The sequence below is a fragment of the Anopheles moucheti genome, chromosome 2 (genome assembly GCF_943734755.1).
Source record: "Anopheles moucheti chromosome 2, idAnoMoucSN_F20_07, whole genome shotgun sequence".
Taxonomy (NCBI): domain Eukaryota; kingdom Metazoa; phylum Arthropoda; class Insecta; order Diptera; family Culicidae; genus Anopheles; species Anopheles moucheti.
The window spans coordinates 29,825,053-29,848,329 of record NC_069140.1 but is presented as its reverse complement, the minus strand read 5'-3'; the positions used below and the strand labels follow the sequence as shown (position 1 = coordinate 29,848,329).

Below are 23,277 nucleotides of genomic sequence, written 5' to 3'. Positions count from 1 at the left end.
ACCAAATGAAAAAAATGCAATAAAATATTCATTATTTTGATGCCAGAACGTCAAACCGCAGAACCATTTTGTTTTTCAGATTTTGTTAACTAGTGCCAGTTTAATAAAAATGGTTGTTTTTAGCAATCTTACGTAAAAAAAATACCTACAGATTTCAAAGAGGGCGATTTTAAATACCCAAAAAAATCAAGGTTTATATAGAATTAAAAAATTATATAATATAAATAATATTGGTTAAAGTATTAACATTACTTCTAAAACTTTAACGTATCCAACTGTAGGATCCGTAGCATTCGATCAACCAGCAAAAGATCTGATCCAACTCCCCAGCATAAACAAACAATGTATACAAGAATCAGTATTGTTTAGTTATAGAACGTGTTGAAAATTAATTTAGACACTTCATCAATGACCCGAAAAGTTTAAATATGTTCCACTGCCGATAAGAATGCACTAGACGTATAAACCACAGCCGAAAACAATTCCCACGGCAGCCGTTGTTGATAGAATTCCCGTTTGCGAATAAATAATCGAGATAACGAGCATAATGCACACAGGACGCTTTGCCGTATTGTGAGAAATGCACTACGGAACGAAAGCTCTTCCCTACGGCAACAGTAACTCCGGTGGAGAGATTATCGTTTCTGAACGGCATCCCATTGTTCCGTGCCGGTTCCATTGCCGGTCGGGTTTTTCAAAAAACCCTTACCCAAATAGCAGATGCTCCCCACACACGATAGAACTTGGTCTCGTACCGCGCAGTCATTATATGCCACCACCAGGGGAATGGGGAAAGGGATCACATACGGGTAAAATAATTCCCACCTTCATGGTAGTAGCGGACTACCGTGCAAGTGATTCTGCATCATCCGATCAGATCGACGTGTTTGCGATATCATTTCGGGGTGCCATTTTACAAGGTTCCACACGCTCGGAGTGGATATTTTGCCAACAACTTTCAACGAGTAATTTTCGATAACTGTGACAATATTCGAAATTCGTCCCGGCAGGATCCGGGTCTGTTGACGGAGGCAGGAAAAGAAAGTGTGCTGCGGGAGAGCTCTGCAAACGGGGAATCATTGTCCATACGAGGGAAAATTCGTACGCAGTTCGATCGTCCCAAGAGCTACGGATACGGTGTGTGAATACATCGTTCATGTCAATTCGACATGCAATTACTGCTACGGCAAACTGTTACGACGCAAAGGGGTGTGTATGGGCAAGCAATGTGGCAAGGATTCTGCGGTTGAGAGGAGTTGGGTGGGGAAGGTGCCAGGAGGAACTGTAGCATTTGATTAAATCGTTTCCAACTCCAACAATCCCGATAGGCGATAGGTTTGCATTATTTCGTCTGCAGACGTTGTCGGCGCACAAGCGGTTTATGAGAATAATTGAATTGCGTCTCACAATGTACGTCCTTTTCCCGCACCTTTCCTTCCGGCACCCACATCGTCCACATCGTCTTTACGGTACAATCAAAGCCGTGAGTTAACGATAGGGAAGCAAGGATACGATTCGGGAATCTCTTTGCTTAGTCGATTACGCTTTCTCGCTCTCCATTCCCGGATGTCCTTCTTGGCCTTTGGGAAAGAAAGAAAAATGGGAACCATAAACACACGCAGAGAACGTACACCCCCATTAGAGGGTAGCGGGTGACACTGGTGCTACACCTTGGGAATTGACGGAAATCTTCCATTCACCATGAAATGATCCAACACAATTTCCATTCCATTGTTACCCGGGCAAGGACGAGACAGGGGTTTTCCCGCGCCTATGGTGGTGAACGCAATTAGATCCACGTGCCTTGGACGGGGTGCCACGCCACAAACAATTACGACGGTGGTCGACGGAACTGCTGCCACACGAAATGCTCGTTCCCGTTCTGGTAAAAATGTTATTCTTTCCGTACGTTTTCCCCGGCTTTTGAAAGCAATTAAGCTACCACCAGGCCGGTAAATCCCTATACACACACCCACGATAGATTATAATAATAACATTTCTAATTTGATAACCACAAACAAATGGCGTTGGAAAAGTGGGGAAATGGCCCTACTCCAATGAGAAGCAGCAAAATGTTCGATACAACGGTGGCATTTTTTGTTGTTGTTGTGTAGCAAGAACGAGTGGGGGAGGTGGGATGGGAAGGGAAAAATTGCTCCACAACATTATCGATTTTACAATCAAAAGAATGTCGCCCTCGGGAAGGGGAAGGGTTAAAGTACTTCCAGCTGTGCGCAGAAGAAAACGCGAAGAAAATGGCATATTTATTTTTATTCGTTTGTCTGGAGCAAGTAGCAGAACAAAATTGAATCTTCCAACCCGATTCGTGTCTGATAATTTCAATTTTTCATAAATGTTCTTTTTTTTTATTATCCTATTTAAAACTTTTTTTTAAATGTAATCTTAATGAAATCGAATTAAAATTTAAAATTGGTATATGATAAATAATTTAAATATAAAACTGGTTCGATAAACCCTGCAAATTGGTTTGTCTTTCGCTTCAGCAGAACAGGAGGTCCTTTTCGAAAAGAGGGGGTAGGGGGTGAGGGGGAAGAGGTCTGTAAAATTCATTTTCTACATTTTGTTACCTCTTTTTTTATTTGACTGTGCCTATTCATTTGGAAACAAAATTTTAACATGCAATCAATATGTGAAAGTTGATCGTACGAACAAGTCACAACAGACCGACCGACCGACCGCTCTTCTCCTACACCGAAAAAGCAATTAGCCATTATTCTTCGAATGCAATCCAAAACCATTGCCGAGGTTCCGTTCATTCTGGTTTGCCAGTTCGACATGAAAAATGAAACACAAAACTACATACGGCAGCAAACGGCAAGGGTAGCATTGGGCCGAACATAGTTTGCAACTCGACATTTGCATCGCAATCAACCGCAAACGGCCAAAATCTGCACTACCGCTGCTCGGTCTTGGACCGAAAAGGATACGGTTTTTGCACAACGCCGCATTTTCCCCCAATACCCCCCGAAAACGGTGTGTCCTTTTAGTTTGGTGTATAAAAATGAGAGCAGCAAAAAACCACCCACCTTCACCGGGAGAGAAAGAACCTCGAACTACTAGAGAGCAAGAGACCGTCGTCCACAGCCCCACGCTCTCGATGGGGCGAATTGTTTTTCGATCGAATCCACACACACACACACACCCGGGGGAGTTCGGCACCGGAATGGATAGATGTCAATTTTGCGGGGCCCTTTTTTGTCCGTTTGCACTTGTTACAAGTGCAGCGGCTTCTTGTACACACTAATGAAGCCGATTTTTTTTTGCCAGATTTGCCAATGGACTAGAATTAGACCTGCAGCAAATACGCAGCAACCGCGAAAACCTAAAATAGTTCAATCGTCCACCACCACCCTGGCATCACGCGAGGCATTCAAAGCTGCCTTTCGTATCGTTCGTCACGCCAATGTTTGTCCTTGTTTTCGAATTTGTTTCACTTGTACGAGATTCTTGTTTTAACTGGGGACATTTGTGTGTGTGTGTGTGATTTTTTTATGTTTTGTATATTTGCACTGCAAAATACTGCATCAAACCAAACCTCAGCCCAGTGCATGGAACGAAAGAGAAACGAAACGATTGTTTGTTTTACTAATGCCATTGGCAACGGTAAACGGTGCATGCATGCGTTTTTAACGTTCCCCAAACCCCGTGTTGTTCACCTACATGCCCCCCCCCCCCCCCCCCCCCCGCACCATTTCATGGTTTTTGTTTTTGTTATCCAACGAAGTATCCACAATAGCCGATATGCACATACAACACGCTTGTTTGTTTTCCCTAAAATGCAACCGATTTGTGGCAATCCGAGGTTTTTGTGCTGCTGTTTGTTCGATTTTTATGTTCCGTTTAGATGTGTGTTTTATTTTCTTTACGCTGTTTTTAGTTTGCGACAATTTTACGCAACTCTCTGTGCAATGCATCCCTACAATGCATGAAGTGGAAAGCGCGAAAAAAAATTATGGGGAAAAATGCAACATAAGTCACGTGTTAGCAGGAGAGAAGCACACAACACACGGAGAACATGACACCGCCAGAGTGACGATTTGGATTTCTTTTTTAACAATTTTTACCAAATAAAAAACAAGAGATTCAAGCTTTGCTCTCCATACGTGAAGATATGGCCAACCAAATAAAACATTCACTACACAGTTGGGTGGAACATTTGATCCATTTTAAGCCTCCCTATTGGGTTCTCCAGTTCATAATAATTCGATACAGCGATCAGTCGTTCATAGTTTGGCGAGCAAGAGATCATTCAATTTCAATTCAAAAAGAAGGCAAACTGAATCGAATTTTGGACAAATTGTGGAAATTTGAAGCCATTTCCATCACATCAAACATCAACACATCACACCAGTCATACAGTCAAAACATAGAATGGAACAGTGAACTTTACACTTCATAAAACGATTACAAAATATGATCGTGAAACTAAAACAAACAGCGATAAAACACCCCAAAACGCTTCGATTTTCCACACCCAGCGGTGCTCAGAAGAACGCCATTTTTCCATAAGCATACACCACACATCCCAAGGTTATCGAGGGATCACACCACACAAAACAGCCACAGTGGCCTGCCGGGGTCGAGAGTCCATTTATTGCGCATCCCGGGGAAAAAAGGTATCCCGCCCCCCTCAACATGCGTTAGCCGGTACAACGGTGTTCCTTCCACGCGTTTCAGCACTGGAAAAATTGGATTTTTCATCACCCAACATCAACCCCACCCCACACAGAGAGACATGACTGTTTCAAGCAACAGTAGTCTGCCAGTCATCTTGTGTTCTCACACAGTTGCTGGTGTGTGCGTAAATTAACTCTCCCAGCGAAAACACCCGGAGACAGTGGTTGGGGGTTTTTTTGGCTCTCACGCGGACTGTTGTTGCGCGATTATCACAGTGTGGACTGCGCTCTTTTGCACCCTCTGTCAACAGAACAAACAAGAAAAACAAGGGTAAAGGAAAAGCGGTGTACGAACGCCGGTGGAAAATATGGTGTGTCTCTCCCAAAAAAACCCTCACATACCCACACAGCTTAATTTCTCACCGTTTCGCGTGTTTGTGGCTGCATACCACTTAGATGGGTATGGGAGGGGAGGATGGGAGGAAGGATGGAAAACATACACCACCCACGCAGTAGGGCAGCAATCGCTGGAAAGTGAGACGACGTCAAAAAGGGCAACATTCTAGAACGTAGCGCATTCAGCGAGCTCATTTACCTTATCGGAGGGACGTTTGATACCGACCGGCAGACGAGCGATGTTATGCTGCGCTCGAGAGTCGAGAGGAGATGCTTCTCGCATTAATGTGAGACAAGTGGGCAAATTTCCATTTTCCCATCGTATATATTAGTGATGGTTCCATACAGCAATATGGTTCCGAGCTCGGATGAATACAACGCTGGAGCTTCAGAATTAATGGAGGAATGCTCCGGATTCAAATGTGAATTCGTCTTCAGATTTGACACCAAATGCAACTTGGAATTCCTTTACCGAATTGACTCCTGTTTTGACTCCTTGCTCAATTTCCCGGATTCGTCTCCTGTGTTTGACTCCAGATTCGATTTAGTTTGCATTTTCAGATTAGATTCCGTGATTTAACTCCGAATTTTTCTTCAGATTTGATTCCGCCTTCAACGACAGATTCGACTCCGAATTGAATACGTTTTCAACTCCAGATTCCACTCTGAATTCCTCCCCGGATTTAACTCCGTCTTCATCTTCAGACTTCAGTCCGAATTTTACAGCAGATTTGACTCCGAAGTTCGACTCCAAAATTGACTTCGGATTGTTTTTCGAGTCAGCGTTAAACTCCAACTGAACTAATGACTCCAAACTCCGGTTTTCCCATCGCTAGCATGAACCTCATGCGGGTGGATGTATACTTTGTTTGTGTCCCGCGTACATCTTGCGTCACCTGCTGGAAAAGGCACAGACTTTACGACGCTGGTTTTATTTTCCGTTGTTATCGTTATCTACATGGACAACCAAACCCTTCCATATCTCGGCGAGTTTTTTGCCCATTAAACACAAAAATACAACACAAATACAAGTGTTTGGTGTGTGTGGTATCGTTTCATAAATCCACTCAAACAGACATCCTCACCCCTGGTGCTGTTGGCTTGTTGCTTGTGCAGTGTTTAAATGGTAATAAAAAATTCATTTATCTTGTGCGAATATGCTTTTTCCGTTTTCTTGCCTCCAGTGTAAAAAAAAAAAACAAAAACCTTTACAGTTTTGGAGAATGAAATATAGCACCTCATGCACCGTACATGTGAGGGGATGAAGTAAAAATGTTCGTATCAAATTGCACCCGATCTTTGCATGCTTCCTGCTCTATCACACTTTCCCATCGCAGTCCGCAGATTTTAATATTCATCTAAGCTACTCGGTATCATTTATTGCTCCTTTTTTATCTTTGGCTACATCCACTCCCCTTTCTGCTCTCCCGTGCTACACAGCGTGTCGCGTACAACTCTTTCACCTTTACTGGCTGATCCTATTTTTTCCCCTATGGGTTTTACTCTCCAGGACATAATGGATAGTGGGCAAAGGATAACGGGGACACAACGGCATTCCTGCGGTTTTGTCATGCAGACGGGTCAGGTCCGATGACCGCCGCGGCAACATTCTCACAACTGCAATTTGATAGCGACACTGTGTCGCTCTCGCAAAAGGGAAAAAGGATACTTTATTAAGGCAATAAGCATTACCCGGAGCTTACTGGAACGATATTGAGTTGGATGAAATTGAATACTCGAATACATTTCGATGAGATACTTCTTTTTTTTTTTGTTACTGCAAAAAGGTTGCATTTACGAAGAACATTTTATCGTCTGCTTTAATTCCATAATAAAATTAATCTGGTTCAGCAAGGGAAAGGTGCATAGACGCTTGGCACCATTTTTATCGTGCTCAGCTTTTATCGCTGTCTTTAATCGTCAATGAGCTTGTTATGGACGGTGGAGAAATCATTTAGATAGTTGGGTAGCTGATCAATTCAATAAATTTGTCCAAATATCACAAGGTACAAGGTAGCTTGTAACAAAAATAGAGGAAATAAAGTGATAATTCACTAACAGGTGGGATCAACCAGAGGATTACTATTGTGAGCTATAGAGACAAAATTGTATAAAAAAATTCTATGTGAAATTGCACCCATTTCGTCTAATATCGCTAACAATGAATTATCCTGATTACGAATAATCCTATTGACTCCAGGACGCCATATATCATAATTAAATTTGATAAAAGTAATTATTTTGGTGTGTGTAACCGATTGTGCTTAGACCACGGCCTAATCAACCGTTCGAGACTACGATTTGTTTTTGTTTTTGGCAAACCGCGTGCCTTTTGCTCTCTCCCGTTTTGGACGTAACTTTTGGGAGAATCGAACGACATGCCCTTTCCAAAACAAAAAAGGGCAAGAAAAGCAGGAAGGGGGGGGGGGGGGGGTTGGATGACGATGATGGTTGACACTGGAGCTGTTTTTGTTGTGAAATAAACGCAACACAACACACACGACGCGCGGTCTCTCAATGCGCACTCGCAGAGACATGTTCCTTTTCTGTTGCGATTCCGCGCGTTCACGCTCACGACACGTCTTCCGTGAGGGTTCGATGGATTTTCCGCAAGTACGAAACGCTTCTTGCTGTAAGCTTTCTTTTACCTAAGTCACCCTCGGTGGAACAGTGCGAAGATGATCGAAACAGGGGAGATGAGGGTTTAGTAGTGCCCCCCCAAACACATTCGCAGGGGAGATGTTACACTAACACCAAGAAGTAAACGGTCAACCAACAACAACAACACAGCGCAACAGTAACGATTTTACAAGACGAAAAGAGAGTTTACATCGCATCCCCTCGGCACAAAACCAAACCACCCCAAACCACCCCACCATATATACTTGGCTGTGCAGGGGCTGTGAGCCTGTGTTTGTGTCGGTGTCTAGTAAGTAAGTGCTGATGATGGCAATGATGATGATATCATCAACCCGCACTCAAGCAATTTAGCGAGAGAGAGAGAGAGAGAGAGAGAGAGAGTGAGAGAGAGTCTGTGATTCTCTTTCTATATTTCATTCGCAAATGCAACCCCCTCCAACCCCCGGTTTCATCCCCTTAGCAAAGGTACACGCGTACATGTCCAGCCCAAAAAGACCCCCCACCCCCCCCCTCCCCCCCACACCCTTCTTTGCATTGTTGTCCCTGCAACAAAACTCAAACCGAGCTCAATCTCTTTATGTTGCTTGTTTGGGTGTTAGCGCGCATATTATTTTACTCTCTCTCTCTCTTTCTCTCTCTCTTACTGGGGCGCTCCCGTCGCGGTTTGTTATAAAAATTGATCCGAAACGAAAACGCGTCGAGCTGCGATGCAGAAAACACGATGTAACCGACCACTACAACCCCTCCTCCCAGTAGGGGATGCAAGAGGGGGTGAGCTACTCAAACGGAGCACTAAACGCACCTGGTCAATATATATATATATATATTTGTGTGTATGTGTAAGTGCGTGGGGTGGTTTCTTCTGTTTGCGTAGCTCAAATGAATGAGCGCACTCACTTTTGGCCGCGCGGAGGGTTGGCCGAACGGTCGCGGCGGCGGCGCTTCGGCTTTGTGTGTTGTTTGTACGAAAGAGCAAAATTTTCACCTCGGCCATCTATTTCGTGTGAATTGATTTCGCTAACTTATACACACACACACACATACGCACGCACGTACAAACATATTTCATCTTTATGCGGATAATTTACTTATTGGTATGGGCGTTTTATTCGCCTTAATTGATATTGTTGAATTTATTGACAAAGGCGGTAACTACAAATCACAGGCCAAGCATTCATCTTTTGCTGCAATCATAATCATTTTTATAGGGAGAAAATTAATATTATAACAATATTTTTTTGACTTTGTTTACTTAAAAAATTATGAGAATTCGGAACTAATTAATGTTTGGTAATGTGAAAACCCCTGTCATCATCCCGTCTCGGCTACTTGATTTGCATATGTTCACACTTGTGCGGCATCACAATAGCGCCATACACGCACACATACACGCACGCGCACGTATCACGAAGGCCATCATCCTGAGGCGGGTGTGTGTGTGTGTTTGAGTGTCGATATACGTGGTAACAGGCAGCATCGATTAATAAATAGCTTTTGCCATCCGTTGTGCTGCATTAAATAACTTCGTTGTGTTGCGTGTGGTGACAAGCGAAGGCAAATTATCTACCCTCCTTCCCCCCCCCCAAGGGAACGCACGCACACAGAGACATTCACAACTGGGAGTTGACGCGGTTGATGTGGGGTGGGAAGGGAAGGGAAAGGGAAGAAGGGAAACTTTTGAAAACTCGCCCAGTGGGTATAGGGCATTAAAAACGGTGGATTTTTGGTTGTGCCGTTTTGCACCTGGACACCTTCGTACTCGAAGCCCAACAACAACACCCAACCAGACTGTTGTCGCCGTGATCCGCGCGCTGTTCATCGTCCTGGTTGTGTGACCCCGGTTGGAACATAGGGCACAGGAAGGGGTAGGACGCATATACAAACGCTCTTAACTACACGGTGGGGCGCTTGCCGGCTGTATGGCACGACGAGGGAGAGAGAGAGCCTGGCATGGCAGAGTGTTCCCCGGGTTTTATGCTTTCTTTTCCACCAGATCGATCAAAAGCGTCCAAAAGAGAGCCGATGGTACTTAATAATGGATTACATTTACATAGCGCACACACACACAGAGCCAGGGGCGAGAATGATTTGTTATTGTATGTGTGTGTGTTTGCGATAAAAAAGAAAGGCGCAAGAAAGCGCCACTTAAATCGATTCCGCTGGGATCCGTGCGGCGTTATGTTCTTGTTGAAATTAGTTTAATGACCATCTCGGCTGCTCCGAAGAGGGGCACGATCGATTACCTTCACGCTAGAGGGAAGGGTCGATACGGTTCTCCCGTGTATTCTGGCAACAAACTGTGGGCTTTTTATCACTTAGCGCCAAACACCACCATTTAACAAGGCGGCACCACACAACAAATCAACTAAACGTTGGTTTGAAATTCTACTTCACATATCGATCATTTACATCACGACTTCTGACGGTATGCTAAAACAACTCCTTCCTTTCCAGGAGGAAGCTAAAAGAGGACCATATTTTACAATACCTTAAAGAGAGTAAGTGCCTTTTTCCTTTTTTTTTGCCACAATGCTACAAAACATACTTGCGAAAAGCTCCCAACTGAAAGCCATTCAATTTCCAACCGCCTTTTAGTCACTGAACATCAAACCCAAACCGTTAGCGTGCGTTACAGACAGAAACGACCCATTTCACGTTTCGATTGTGAACGGTTCCTTCCTAACCAAAATTACCCTTAAAACATGTTCCTTCGGCGGAGCGGGGTCGATGTGTGTTAGTGTGTATTGTGCGTAGCCCTCCCCTAGTCGGCGTCTAGGGGAATTCCCCCTTTTTTTTTTGCTTCTCAGCTGTTCCCAGCAAAGCCACAGGCACGGGCAGCGTCCCGGGAATGCAACGTTTAAACCCTACGAACACAAACGAAACGCAGAGAGCATATGCATTCTCCATCAATTCCCTTTTCCCTGTTCACTTCTTATCGCTCGTGTTTTTCGCCGTACCGTCTTCTTCGGGCGCTGCATCTCGTCATGCTGTTTGGCATTCACAGACACACCACATCGATACGATTAGTTTCTTTTCCCTATTTGTGTGTGCGTTTTTTTGTGTTCTTCCTCTTGCTTCTTTATCCCATTTTTTTTTTCTTTTGGTGTTGTGGACCGGTTTCTGCATCATACTTGCCGCCGTAACAGCAGTGTTCCAGACCGGAAAAAGTTAGAAACGGTCTCTTCTCAACCATATACACACACACAAACACACAGTGGAGAGAGAAACGCATACTTCAGCTACACATTTTTAAACACGTCCGCATGGCCCCTATATTACGACAGAGCAGCATGTGTTCCGACACGTCGCGTCCTCGGGTGGGATATGCAAGCGACGGGCAACCCCCAGGTAGGGGAAGGAAAGAAAGAAAGTGTCCCGGCTCACGAAATGCAACTTTTCGGGAAGGACCAAAGGTAACGACAACTAATTGAGCTCAACCTTTTTTTTTTTGTTTTTGGCATACGAGAGTTTAAAGAAAGGAAACACGAAAACTACCCTTAAACGAGCGAAGAGACACACAACTGCTTTCATGTTGACGAATGGTTAAAAGAACTTCGCGCCAGCTCCAACTGCAGACAGCGATCAAGCATTGTGATCTAAGGCCACGATCGGGAGACAGATGGTTAGAACTCTGTTATTATCCACCCTCAACCATCTTCACCTCCTCATCCCCACGGGTGGGGAGGTGAGATGGATCACTTCCGTTTTCCGCCTTCCGGGGTCCGAAACACCGAACGCACAGATGAATGGATCAAAATCGATCGACAGAAGATGATCGCGACTTCCAGATTACGGCAGCTGATTGCTTCTTCCTGCCGGCATGAACGAGTGGGGGGAATTCAATCGAAACCGTGCGGGATAATTTGGGAGGGCTGTTTTTTTTTTTTTGAGTGTGTAATGAGCGCAAATGAATATTTGATTACAGCAAACTCGGTTAATGCTAGAGTTCCGAGTTAATCATCACTCAATGGTGCCTCCAATCCAGTTTGACGATCGACTGAGAGTGGATGAGAATGAGGGAAAGAGAGAAAAAAAGCGCAACAGAGGATACGCTTTGCTTTAATGTTACACAGCATCACAGTAGGCGAACTTCAGCTCCAAGCGTACAGTCACTTTGACTAGCTACAGATCTAATAATAAAACATTATGGAATATTATGGAACTTCGAAGGACCCCGAGCGTCAAGATTACCGAGATCCATTGGCGAATTCTACGGTATTCGGTGTAGAACCGCTTAAGGCTTAAGGGTTTGGAGGGACTTAAAACTGGATCTGGGCTATGCGTCAACCTCCCATATAAAAATTACATCTGTTCTCCATCTTAGAGTCAAACTTTGACCTTTTTGCAATCTCATTTCCACAGTTATTTCTAACCCCCGGAAAAGGTTACCCTTCTTTCAACCACGCATAATTAAATAGGTCAATGAATCGTGCCCAGTTACGTAAGTGTTTTCACACTACGTCAAACGCTGGCTCTACGATGACAGCTGGCGAAATAGTTAAATCAAACGAACCTTTGATACAGCAGCTCCGGACGTATGTTTATCAGCGCCATTTCTTCTACCATTCCCATTCTCTACCGTCGATGACTGCGAGGACACTGTTGTGGTGCTGCTGGCCGCAGTATTGTTGCTACCATTGCTTGTCACTGTAGCTTTCGAACCTTTCGTTCCAGCACCGGACACAGATGATGCTGAGTGTTGCTGCTGCTCTTTGCGCTGTGCGAACGTGGAAAGTTTCTCGCTCGTTCGCATAGATATCGTTGATGACGAGGCGGTCGAAGAAGGCGACGACGACGTTCCCACTGTGCTGGCAGCAACGGTAGCAGCTGATGCGTTATTGCTAACTCCTTGCTGCTGCTGCTGTGCCTGCTGGCCGCTGTTCTCCTGATTGTCCTCATCGCTCAACGTGAGCCCGGTAGGCGACAACACCGAGACGCGCTTCTTGTTCACCAAACGCGACGGTTTGCCGGGAAACTTGGACTTTCCCATGGTCGTCGGACTTGTCGGCTGCGGGCTGGAGGACGGCTGCGTTCGGGCGCGAATTTGCTGCACATTCCTCCTCGCTGCCACCACCGCCAGCGGCGGACCGTGGGGTTGCCGTGCTGCCGCAATGTGGTTGTGGGTGGTGGTGTGGTGGGGGGTATATTTACCTTCCCTTTTTGCAAAAGAACGTACACGCTAAGTGTATATGGGTGAAGTTGATCGACTTTTACGCACTCCGCACGACACGCACTGTTGTGCATATGTCGAAAAACTCTCGCACAATACACACACACACACACACTGCTACACGTACACAATAAATTCACACACACATGCACGTATGTATGTGATCGCACCGATCAACAACGGCACAGAGATGACACGGTTTTATTTTTAATACGACAGCAATAGCAGCAACATTTAGCGCAATGGCACATGGCTGACGACAAACGATTAACCTCTCTAGAGAGCACGTACACACACGCATCAACTATCGCACCTCTTTCGCTGTAGCTCCCTCACGCGCGCGTACTCTCTCACTCACACACACACGCACCACACGCTCGCACACTGTGGCGTACGCACAAATGCCCACAGAGGCACACACGCACGCCGCCTCCGTGCGGGAAGGAGGTTTTCCAATTTTTGCGCTCACGTTATTCTGTTGGTGTGGAACAATTTATATACGTGTATTCCTTATCTACGACAGATTGTGTGACGAACGGACCGGAATGACATACAATAAAAAAGAGGTTGGCTGGTTGGCCGCTGCTTTGTGTACACTTTTTTTTGGGTGGAAAATTAGATCTACGCTCTTGTGCTCCTTTTGGCGCAGCTGCTCTCTTTCTCTCGCTTGCGCTCTTTTGCTTTTGCTCCTTCCATCAAACACTACACATCACCGGGCAGTATAGGCACACACTGCCTTTTATTTTACGCACATATGCGTGCACACATACACGTACGCACACATTCACAATCGCACACACACACGCGCACGCAGCGGCACTGGGATTACAACACTGGATTTCGCAGCCTCTGCTAATCTGCTCAGCTGCTGCTTTTCTGCTCCCGGGTGTTGTTTTTCTTTTCTTTTCCCGATTGCTTGACAGGCAACCGCACACACTATCTTTCTCTTCCTACTCCACAGCACACATCGAAAAAAACCACGGCGACGATTAGAACAATAGATTGGACACGCACACAGAAATATCTTTATCCCCGTAGCAATTGGTACGGATTGCTGATGCTGCCCGCTGGTGGTCGCCGCATCGCACACGTACGTGGGTGTTTTGATAGCACACTTTCACACACCATAAACCACCAAACACATACGCACATTACTCACATTGACCGTGAATGGAACAGTGTGTACAGTGGCTGCATTTATTTTGGCTTTTTCTTGCTTCACTACACATTCACTGCTGCTGCTTGCAATGGTACGCCACTGCTGCTGCTGCTGCTGGTGCGTACTCTCTCGCCGTGACTTGTTTGTCTTGTGCGACTGAAAACGCGCAAATAGCCTGCGAATAGGTGAGCGAGCGACTCTCTGCGGCTGCGAGCATTTTTCTCAATTCGTTGTCAGTTTGACAGTTCTGTCACGGTGTATGCATGACAGCGTGTGGCATGGGCTTTTTTGCGGAACCCATTTTGAATCAAAGTTATGTTGACAGTATGGTCACATCTTGTTAGATAAATTCAAAGCTTCTGACCAAAACGAGCGTTATTTAATTAATTTTACAACAGTATGCATGATCCATTGGCTTCTTTAGATTTAATGACATAATTATTTGCTACAAACAAAAGGCTAGTTGATTGCAGTTTTGTTGTTGTAAAATTAGCAGATTATACTCAACTGAATACATTTAAACTTTAAAGTTTTAATCAAATGAGCCTTTTTTTAAATCGTGATCGTATATCCTGTACCATTTAAAAATTTTGTGGATTTACAAAACATTTTCGTTTGAAGATATCAAAACTGCAAAACAAAACATGCCTCTGGTGCTTATAAACCTTGTGCTAGTTGGGTGTGTATTTCTGGCAAGTCTGTAATTGACAGCAAAATAAAATCTTTTGTTTACCTTCGAAGCAAGTACAACTTTCATCGTGAAATTAAAAATTTAATTCCTTGTCCCCCTTTTCTAATCATTCGCTGTGATTCTTGCGATCGAATATTGTGTTTAACACTTGCCGTAAGTTCGCTTTCTGACCAAACGTACTTCAACTGCTAACGTGAACCAGAAAAACCAGAAGATAGTTCGCGATGACCTCACCGATTTCTAACGGTATCAAATTTTCATCTTAACAGATATTCGATTTATCTGCAATATGGAAGCTTTGGATGTGATTGAGAAGCGGATTGAAAACATAAACCAGCTGCTCGGTCCATTGCCAACCGATGAAAGCCAAGCAGAGAACCTAACCGAAGCCATACTGTCCGCCTCGTCTTTCCTTCCGTCCGCAAGCACCGGTCATCTAGCCGATGGTGCGGCCCGTGGTGCAATTCTGGAATCGTTCAAGCGCAAAGACGAGCTGGAAGCTTACCTAGATCCGGCATACTTGGAGGAAAAGCAGGACATCAAGGCAAAGGAAATGTACATCAACACGATAGCGAACGATCTGGCCGGTACGTTCGAAACGCTACAGAAGATCAAATCCCTCGAACCTACGCTGGGAGCGGAATATTTTCGCAACCTGCCCGACGTTAGTGAGCAGCTGAAAACCATGACTACGACGGCGGGCGAGCAGAAACAGGCAAATGAACTGCTTGAGGAAAGTCTCGTCATTGCGATGCAACGTTACAGCGAGATCCAGAGTGGAATTAAGGATTCGCTCAAAGCAATGACCGACCGGTTGGATCAGTTGGAAGATCGTCTGGCGCAGAAGAAAAAGCAAGATAAAGATATATAAGTATAGCACGCATCGATGGGGCGCACAGAGGTTGTACACTTTACTTAACTAGCGAGTGTATCTGATTGCATTGTAATAGAACGAATATTCCTAATCGCTTAATATATTATCCAATGAAGCATCTTTCAACTGTCAATATACAGCAATCGCCAGGGGATGTGATATAGTATTCGTTGGAAATTCGCGAACCGCAGCATGTTAGATTTAATACGCTTTATTGGTGATCATTGAATAGTTTATTTTCTTCAGTCGCTTTTGGAACTGTGAAAAGGCGGTCTATCGTGACTGCTTTCGATTTTGGCTCTTGTTGGATTCTGAATACTTGCTCGTGAATCGTACAAAGGATTAACAACAAATAACATTTAACCCTGAATAGCTTTCACAGAGAAGGGAAATCAGCAACTTTGGCGGAAAACGTAGCTCATTAAATTACTGAACTTTTGCATGCACCACCAGCACGCTGGAGTGAAATAATACTTCCGTTTTGTATGAATCGAATGAATGTGTTGGCTACAAACAAACAAATGAACGCGAAAACAAATGGATTAATACTTATGATCTTTAGCCATTGCGGTATGGATGGGAGGGATGGTGATTTAAACATTAAATGACTATATCACATTTTACACATGCGATGCGTAATAACCGCGCAACGTGTTTTACGTTTAGGAGCTTCACTCTTCGTGCTCGTCCAGCTCGTGTCCAAACTGGTGCTGTTCGTACTCGTGGCCACCGTAGTGCTCTTGGCCAATGTGTTCCGAACCGGCATGGCCCAAATCGTATCCGTGTCCACCGTGCAGCTTGCTCTCGAACTCGCTATGATTCTCCAGCGTAAGTCCGTGACCGTGGTGCTGTTCGGTTTCAGGGTGCACGATCTGGATGAAAGGCAGACGGTTGATTAATATACGTTGGGTTCTAAATTGTTCAACAATTCTAGCCTCAACACTGCATCCCGAATTTCAGGGTAATATACACACCTTCAGGTTATGCTTAAGTCCCGAAATTTCCACCGGATGCTTCAGGAACTGCTGGTCCTCCTTCTTCACGTACACCGGGACGGCATGGAAGTGGTGGAACTTGAAGCTCTGGTGTGATGTCGCATGCTTATGCTCGATGTTGTGATGATGCTCCGTTTCCGACACATCGTCATCGTCGTGATGGTGAATCAAACCAGCGTAGCACACTCCCACGAACAGCGTCACGAAAATCTGCGAAGATACACGAACAATTACAATCCATAACCACCATTCCTTATCCTGAATTTAACACAACCAATGCATAGCACACATAAATACACTACTCACAATCGATTTGAACATTGCGATACGATTTCTTCAACCACACTAGCCGGAAACGGAAACTTGCACAGTGAGCTTGATCTTAGCGTACGGGAAAACAACGTTCGATCACGATGATCACTATAACTGGCGCTTAAAACTGTTAACGTCTGCACGCGAACGGGTTGCGATGGTTTGTGATGTCTACGGTGACTACCGTTAAGGGGCTTTATAGTAGTTTGCCCCTCCTAACGAGCGGTTCGGTGTTGTTTGGTCCGTGCACCAACCGGTGGTGATGGAAAACCGCTCCAAACGGGCGAAAGCGAAAGTGAATGCGATGAAAATGAGAGCTCTGCTCTGGTAAACGGTTGCACTGGTACGCGTACGGGAATTCCGACCGCTGGAAGAAGTAACGAAGGGTCTTCTTTGAGAATAATGGTAAACACCCCTCTCCGACGACTGTATCTGGTTCCAGTATTTTTGAAATTTTCCTACTCAAAACATAACGCCCTTAAAATACTTGCCGATCCACAAAACGGTAGTTACCTAATGTGGGAAAACAGTGAAAAATGATCCTACTTACGAGGAAATTACAGTACTTACATCAAGAAAAAAAACCCTATCAAATTACGTCGCAACAAACAAAATGAGTCTAATTGTCGTACGGCGAATGAGCAAACTACTAGCCCCTGTAGGATCCCTGAAGTAATGAGATCATGTTTTTAATGTATCAGTTTTACACTGGTCCAATTATACCTTGTCCAGCACAGCGGAAACATGATCTCTGTTAAATTAATGCTACTCTACGACAGGGATAGAGACAGAGAAAAAACAACAAATTATTAGACCAATTTCAACATCTACCCTTCCAAATATGACACAATGGCGCCGGGACGATTTGGGTTTACTTTCGTTTCATGTTTACTTGCATGGTTTTGACCGTCCCAAATCTTACGCAAAGCACCATAACACATCATCTCGCGTCGAAAATAATAATTTGGCCCTATCATATCAGCTGCCGCTATCACACCCTGGCCGATATCGAACCGTCGGTCCAATTTAACCACTAAATTGATTTCTCATGAACAAGCTTTACTGTTGCCACGCTTCGGCTAGCAATGGCGAGGACGCCTGTCGCCTGACGGACAACGACAGTTCAGCGTCTTCAGCGATGTGATGTCCCGCGTAGTGAAGCGAAACGTAGCGTAGGGCCACCTGGAGGCGAAAGCCCATTTCTCTCCGATCGTTGCGGTTTTCATCATCACATGTTTGTCTAACGTGTCTAATGGCCATCTTTTACTGCACACCTGCAGGAGTGAGTGTGGCTGCATGGTGGAGATAAGCACCCATGGCATCCATGGTCACCGGTCCATCTTCAATAACCTGCAGCTGGAGTTGAATCGACCGACCGATCAACTACTTTCTTCTGCAACTGACAGGTTCCGCGGCCTTGTTTCCATCAAAGGGCGGTAGTCTTCTCCAAGCAAAAGATGGCATGGAATTCCCCGATGTTACAGAAACACACAAATCAACATATGTCTGTGTTCATAATTGCGCAGGTAGGAAAGTACTTAGTACTCTAGAATATACATCTACGATATTGGTGATCGCAGGCAATACGTAATGTGTTTTCGAGTACAAACCCCTAAACCAGTACGCGAATGATCCACTCACAGTGAACAGGAAATGTTTCGAGCTCTTCCGATTTACCTGCTGATCTTGTCTGGATGTTGTGTCATGAAGAAGGTGGAACGCAAATTTATCGTACCGAATGGAACCGGTCCGTGCCTTGGTTTTCCGATGCACTATGTTCGACGGAAGTGGCTGCGTACGGTTTCGCGCCGGTTCCTGCTTTATGGATGTTGGTCTCATCACCACCAACACCGAGCGCGATCGTTTACAGTTCTAATGGGGAATTGCAAATTGAATGAGCCATGTGTGATTGGGAGGCGTGGAATGTAATAGAAGATAAGTTGTTAATAACCGGAAGTATCTCATTTCTTACGATAGCAGGTTAATCATTTATCTCGCAAAGTATGTAGCTTCGCATTGAGAAACATAATTAATAGTTAAATCGATTAAGTTAAATCTATCTATTTTCAAGGAGTCTTCTATTAAAACTCTACCCCCAACATCGCGATCTTGGCTTCTCACAATTTTGCCGCTAGATGGCGCATAACAATGCACGGCTTTAGACAGTTCACGATAATTGATATCGAGTGTGCAGAAAGGTTCGTGCAATGTTTCACCTCCATCACCACCATTGGACCAATTTCAACGTCCCCGGCCGATCGGCTGCAATCATAATCGATGTGCCAATTTTGAGTGATGAAAATAAGCAGTCTTCAGATCTATGGCACCTCCGCGCACCTTAGCGAAGATCGTGCGATCGTGATGCGCACTGTTGAAAATCGAGCCAACGCAAACCAAAAAAAAAGTGCAAGGGTTTATGGCGACGACTTCATGGACGGTTTGCCATTTTTCCCGATACCGATTCCCATGTCCCGTAGGTATAGCTGGGAGCTTGCAGGCAAGACAAAAGAATCACGTAATGGACGCGATCGGGTTGTGTGATCACCCGATTCGTAAGTATGTGAGCCTTAACGCGCTCGAATTAGGTGGCGGCATCTAATGGCGATGGGAGATTTCATACACATTGCTGTAATAAAACCATAAATGGCGGTGCTATAGCTGTAACAGAAGAAATGGTTCTCCTGCGAGTGAAATCCCCATACGTCACTGCGCCCAGGAATCGGGAGAAAGAAGGGGAAGCCACCCATTTTGCGTAACAGCAAGGGTAAATCGAGGCACGAAGAACGCTTTGGGTGCTCTTTCTTTTGCAGTTCCTTTTGTTGGCACGTTTGGTACAGTAGGCAAAAGAGCCACTCTAAGTGGGGACAGCTAAACTGACAGAGTAAAAGGAACTCTAAAAGATGAAATTGACAGTGCGTCCGACGTAGCATCGATGAGTTTCATTAGATGTGAATCAAGCAACGCGGATCTGTCATTTAATTGATCTCACAAAAGTAGTTCCTTGTTCAGGTGCATTCTGCCAACGCCACTGATGCATTCGCCAACGCTTGAATTCCTGCTTCTAGCTCCATTAGCATCAGCATCATTATGATGCTGGAGCTCCATGCAAGACCTGGTGAGAGCCCATTTGCAATCTGTCAGAGGCCCTGCTTGCTTGGCTGAGTTTTAGCGTGTTTTTGTAGCTCCCTCAAACGCTTGGTTTGTATAATTTTATGGTCCCCGTGTTGCATAAATGGCGAAGGTGCCACAAGAGCGCATTACATGGAAGGCCCACCCACTCACCCAAACGGGGTCGACTGCATTGATCCTCGGTGCATTGTGAAGTTTTGTGAGGATTATGTGGATTTGGGACGATTTCATGCCTCGGACGTATCCGGGTTACGGATTGTAATGAAGCGAATAATCGGCTAGAGCCAAGTGGGGAGCTATGGTGAGTAGTTCGTTGGCTCAACAAACCAAACGGGAGGTTAGAAGTCGCTCACTGGCCACTAGTAATTAAGGGAGGCATTTAAATTGTTCGCGTTATGCACAATTTAATGGCCCCAAACTTATAAAAGAATGCATCGAACTGCATCGTACGGTGAGGAGCGGCACGTCCAACCGAACCCCTCTTCCGATTTTCGAAGGGTTTTCAAAATAGGGCGTCTCTTCCAAACTGCTTGTAAATCCATCCGACGGCTGTAAGAAATTCATGCAATTTATTATGCACAGCAAAATTTAATTGTTTCTGTTTTTGTTTGTCTGCCTACCCGGCCAGGGAGGCAGAGTACGGGCCTGTTGTTCAGTGGCCACGCAACGTGCATATTAACAGTATCGCGTGTAGCACATTCAACCATGGGCCATGTTCGATTGGTAGGCAAAAAGGAAAGGACAAACCTTTCCACCTGTTTCGGTACGATAAGGCGCTCTGTAGCTCTTTAGAATGTGCGTGGCACTCTCGCCCTATCTTGATGTTGCTGTGAGTTCCCTGCTATAAATGCACTATCTGACAGCAGTCTCACGTGCTTAATTATAGTCATTGTTTTGTTTATGTTTGACTTCATTGCTTCTAGAATTAATGTTATTCTTTGCACCGTATGTTTTTAACATTTTATTAGTCTAGTTTTTATGTCTCATTAAGCCATGTTGTTGTAACTTATTTTTGATACACTTATTGTTCTGTATGGATGTTTGTTTTTATATTAATTTTTGCGCTTTTCCGCTTTTACTTTTTTTGTACTGTTACACTTTCAATTCGGCTTCCTTTACTCATTTTTCATACTTTAACATTTTCATTTCTCTGTTCTTTTGTTAATCTATTTATTATCTCATGTACCATAAAGTAAATTTTAAATAATGTTGTTAATGCACTCACTGTTTATTGCTTTAACATTGCCTATTCGCACTTTTCGGCTTCCTTTACTCCTTTTCCGTGCTGTTACACTTTCGTTTTTATATTCTTTTTTAATCATTTAAATTTTTCCTGTCTCATGAAATTATTTTTGCATTATGTTTAACGTTTTATGTGAGATTTTTTTTAAATATTGCCTTTTCAAACTTATACGCTTTCTTTGCTCTTACTCTGTGCTGTTTCATTTTACCTTTTCTTTTCTTTTATGATTTTCTTCAGAAATAATGTACTTTACGCTCAAATCGTAAAACAGATCCCATCAGTTACTAATTTTTAATCCGCTAGCGTTGCGCAACATCTCGGCCGTCCAATTAAAAGTTACACACTTAAAAACGCAAAACAAACAATGTCATTTCGCATGCACCAGTGCCTGGGCCGTTATTAATTAAGAAGAAAAACCCGAACCCGAGCTGTAATGCGAGACACTAAAATGCGGCAAACCGGCATGCTGCATGCTTCGTACACACGTTGTACCCGTGTCGCCGTGCCGGGCTTGCGTTCGTTGGGTGCTGTTTTTGCGGAAAACGGCATTTATCGATCCGATCCGCCACAGTCTCTCAGCCAGCGAGCAACAGCCGGAAGTCGGAAGCTCGACGTTCGTGTAGCACCGCATCGCTTGCAATCGAAAAGGGGTGCCGGAATGAGCGGAGAAGTGAAACAAAAAATTGGTTCCGTGCAGCTGGATGCCGAAACGGTAATGATGTCTGCAGGTCGCGTGTGGAGAGTAAAAAAAAAGGTCAAAAAAGGGCGAACACTGCTGCAGTTTGTGGCGAACGCTGCAAACTGCACAATTGAGTGAGTGTGCGCGCACACGCGTTTGCACACACGGGCGCCTTTGATGGCGCGTCGGTGGGAAAAAAAGGATTACGCAATGAAATGTCAAGTTCAATGAGCGTCCAAGCGTGGCTTGGCGTAGGTCTGGCGCGATTCGCTCTGTGCGAGGCGCTTGCGTTCCCGAGTGGCGCAAGTTTGTAGCGCTGAGGGTTGGCACGCATGGACGCATCGGGATGCTGGGATCGTTTGGACGAAGGTGTAAAAGTGTAGCGGGTTTGTCGAGCTAGGCAAGCTACCACTATGCAGGAAGTAAACACTGAAATCCCCTCCTTCCCGATCCAGGCAGTTGTGAACGTGCGCACTTGGTAAATGGCGTAGAGGATTAGTGTAGGAGGTCAGTTTAGTTGCTCGTTTCAGGCAGGTGACAGGATTGACATGGAAAAATAATCACGCTGACAGCACCGGGAATGCATTGCAATGAAGTGCCAGCGAAAGGGAGCGACATAATATATGTTGGTCAGGTCGCAACAAACCCGGGAAAGAAAGTGCCACTCCACATGCGTACCTTGTGTGCGAACGTGGTCAATTTTGCTCAAACCTGTAGCATCCATTGCAGCTGTTGATTTGCACATTTTCCGCACGTGTGCGATGTTAGGTGTACGTGTAAAATACAGTAATAATCAAAAACTGACCAATCCCATAACGAATTGATACGATAAATACTTGTAAAATGGGGAAGCAGGTGTACGACTAATAACGTTTTGATTTATTTGAAAATAATTAATATTTATTGCTTGAGCTTGAAGCTCCTTACGATTCCTAATGAAGTGTTGATCTTCTCATAATGAGTACATCGTAACAACAACAAACTAATAATATGAACCAAACAGAACGACACACACACACAGCTCAAATTGCTACACCGAAATTAAGGCCAATCTGGTCTGCATATCAGTGGAATTATGGAATGACAAAATTGTGTCATCGATAGGCTCGCTTTGTTTGCAGCTAGCGCATCCGGTTTCGTATTCGTAATCTGCCAATTTTATGCTACGGGGCATACCGTACAGGTTACCATCGATGCCGATCCAAATTGGAGCGGAAAACCGATCAACCCTCAGGGATGGATTTGCTCTCGAATGGGTTACACACAGCAAAGGAACACCCGTTCGTTTTTGTTTGCTTTTTGGCAGTGGTGACTTGGGTCAATTTTATTACTGTCTTTCATAATTCCTTCTC

The 23,277-nt window shown here is 44.7% G+C and overlaps 3 protein-coding genes across 3 annotated transcripts in view; 1 reads left to right on the top strand and 2 right to left on the bottom strand.

Annotated features, from left to right (window-relative positions):
- Positions 1 to 12,663, bottom strand: part of LOC128298914 (histone-lysine N-methyltransferase trithorax) — a 107,123-nt gene extending 94,460 nt beyond the window's left edge. Inside the window, exon 1 of the mRNA XM_053034722.1 lies at positions 12,187 to 12,663. Coding sequence (XP_052890682.1) covers positions 12,187 to 12,663 — 477 coding nt within the window. The remainder of the gene's footprint in view (positions 1 to 12,186) is intronic.
- A 2,076-nt stretch (positions 12,664 to 14,739) lies between these two features.
- Positions 14,740 to 16,092, top strand: LOC128296981 (uncharacterized). Its single transcript, XM_053032520.1, has 2 exons — positions 14,740 to 14,846; positions 14,963 to 16,092. Exon 2 carries the CDS (start codon positions 14,983 to 14,985, stop codon positions 15,562 to 15,564), a length of 582 nt encoding a protein of 193 aa, XP_052888480.1. The 5' UTR covers positions 14,740 to 14,846; positions 14,963 to 14,982; the 3' UTR covers positions 15,565 to 16,092.
- A 146-nt stretch (positions 16,093 to 16,238) lies between these two features.
- On the bottom strand, positions 16,239 to 16,883 carry LOC128296982 (histidine-rich glycoprotein). The gene is made up of 3 exons (XM_053032521.1): positions 16,869 to 16,883; positions 16,542 to 16,772; positions 16,239 to 16,439 (listed from the first exon to the last, which is right to left on the bottom strand). The coding sequence occupies exons 1-3, from the start codon at positions 16,881 to 16,883 to the stop codon at positions 16,239 to 16,241; spliced, it is 447 nt and encodes a 148-aa protein (XP_052888481.1).
- Between the last annotated feature and the right edge of the window lie 6,394 nt (positions 16,884 to 23,277).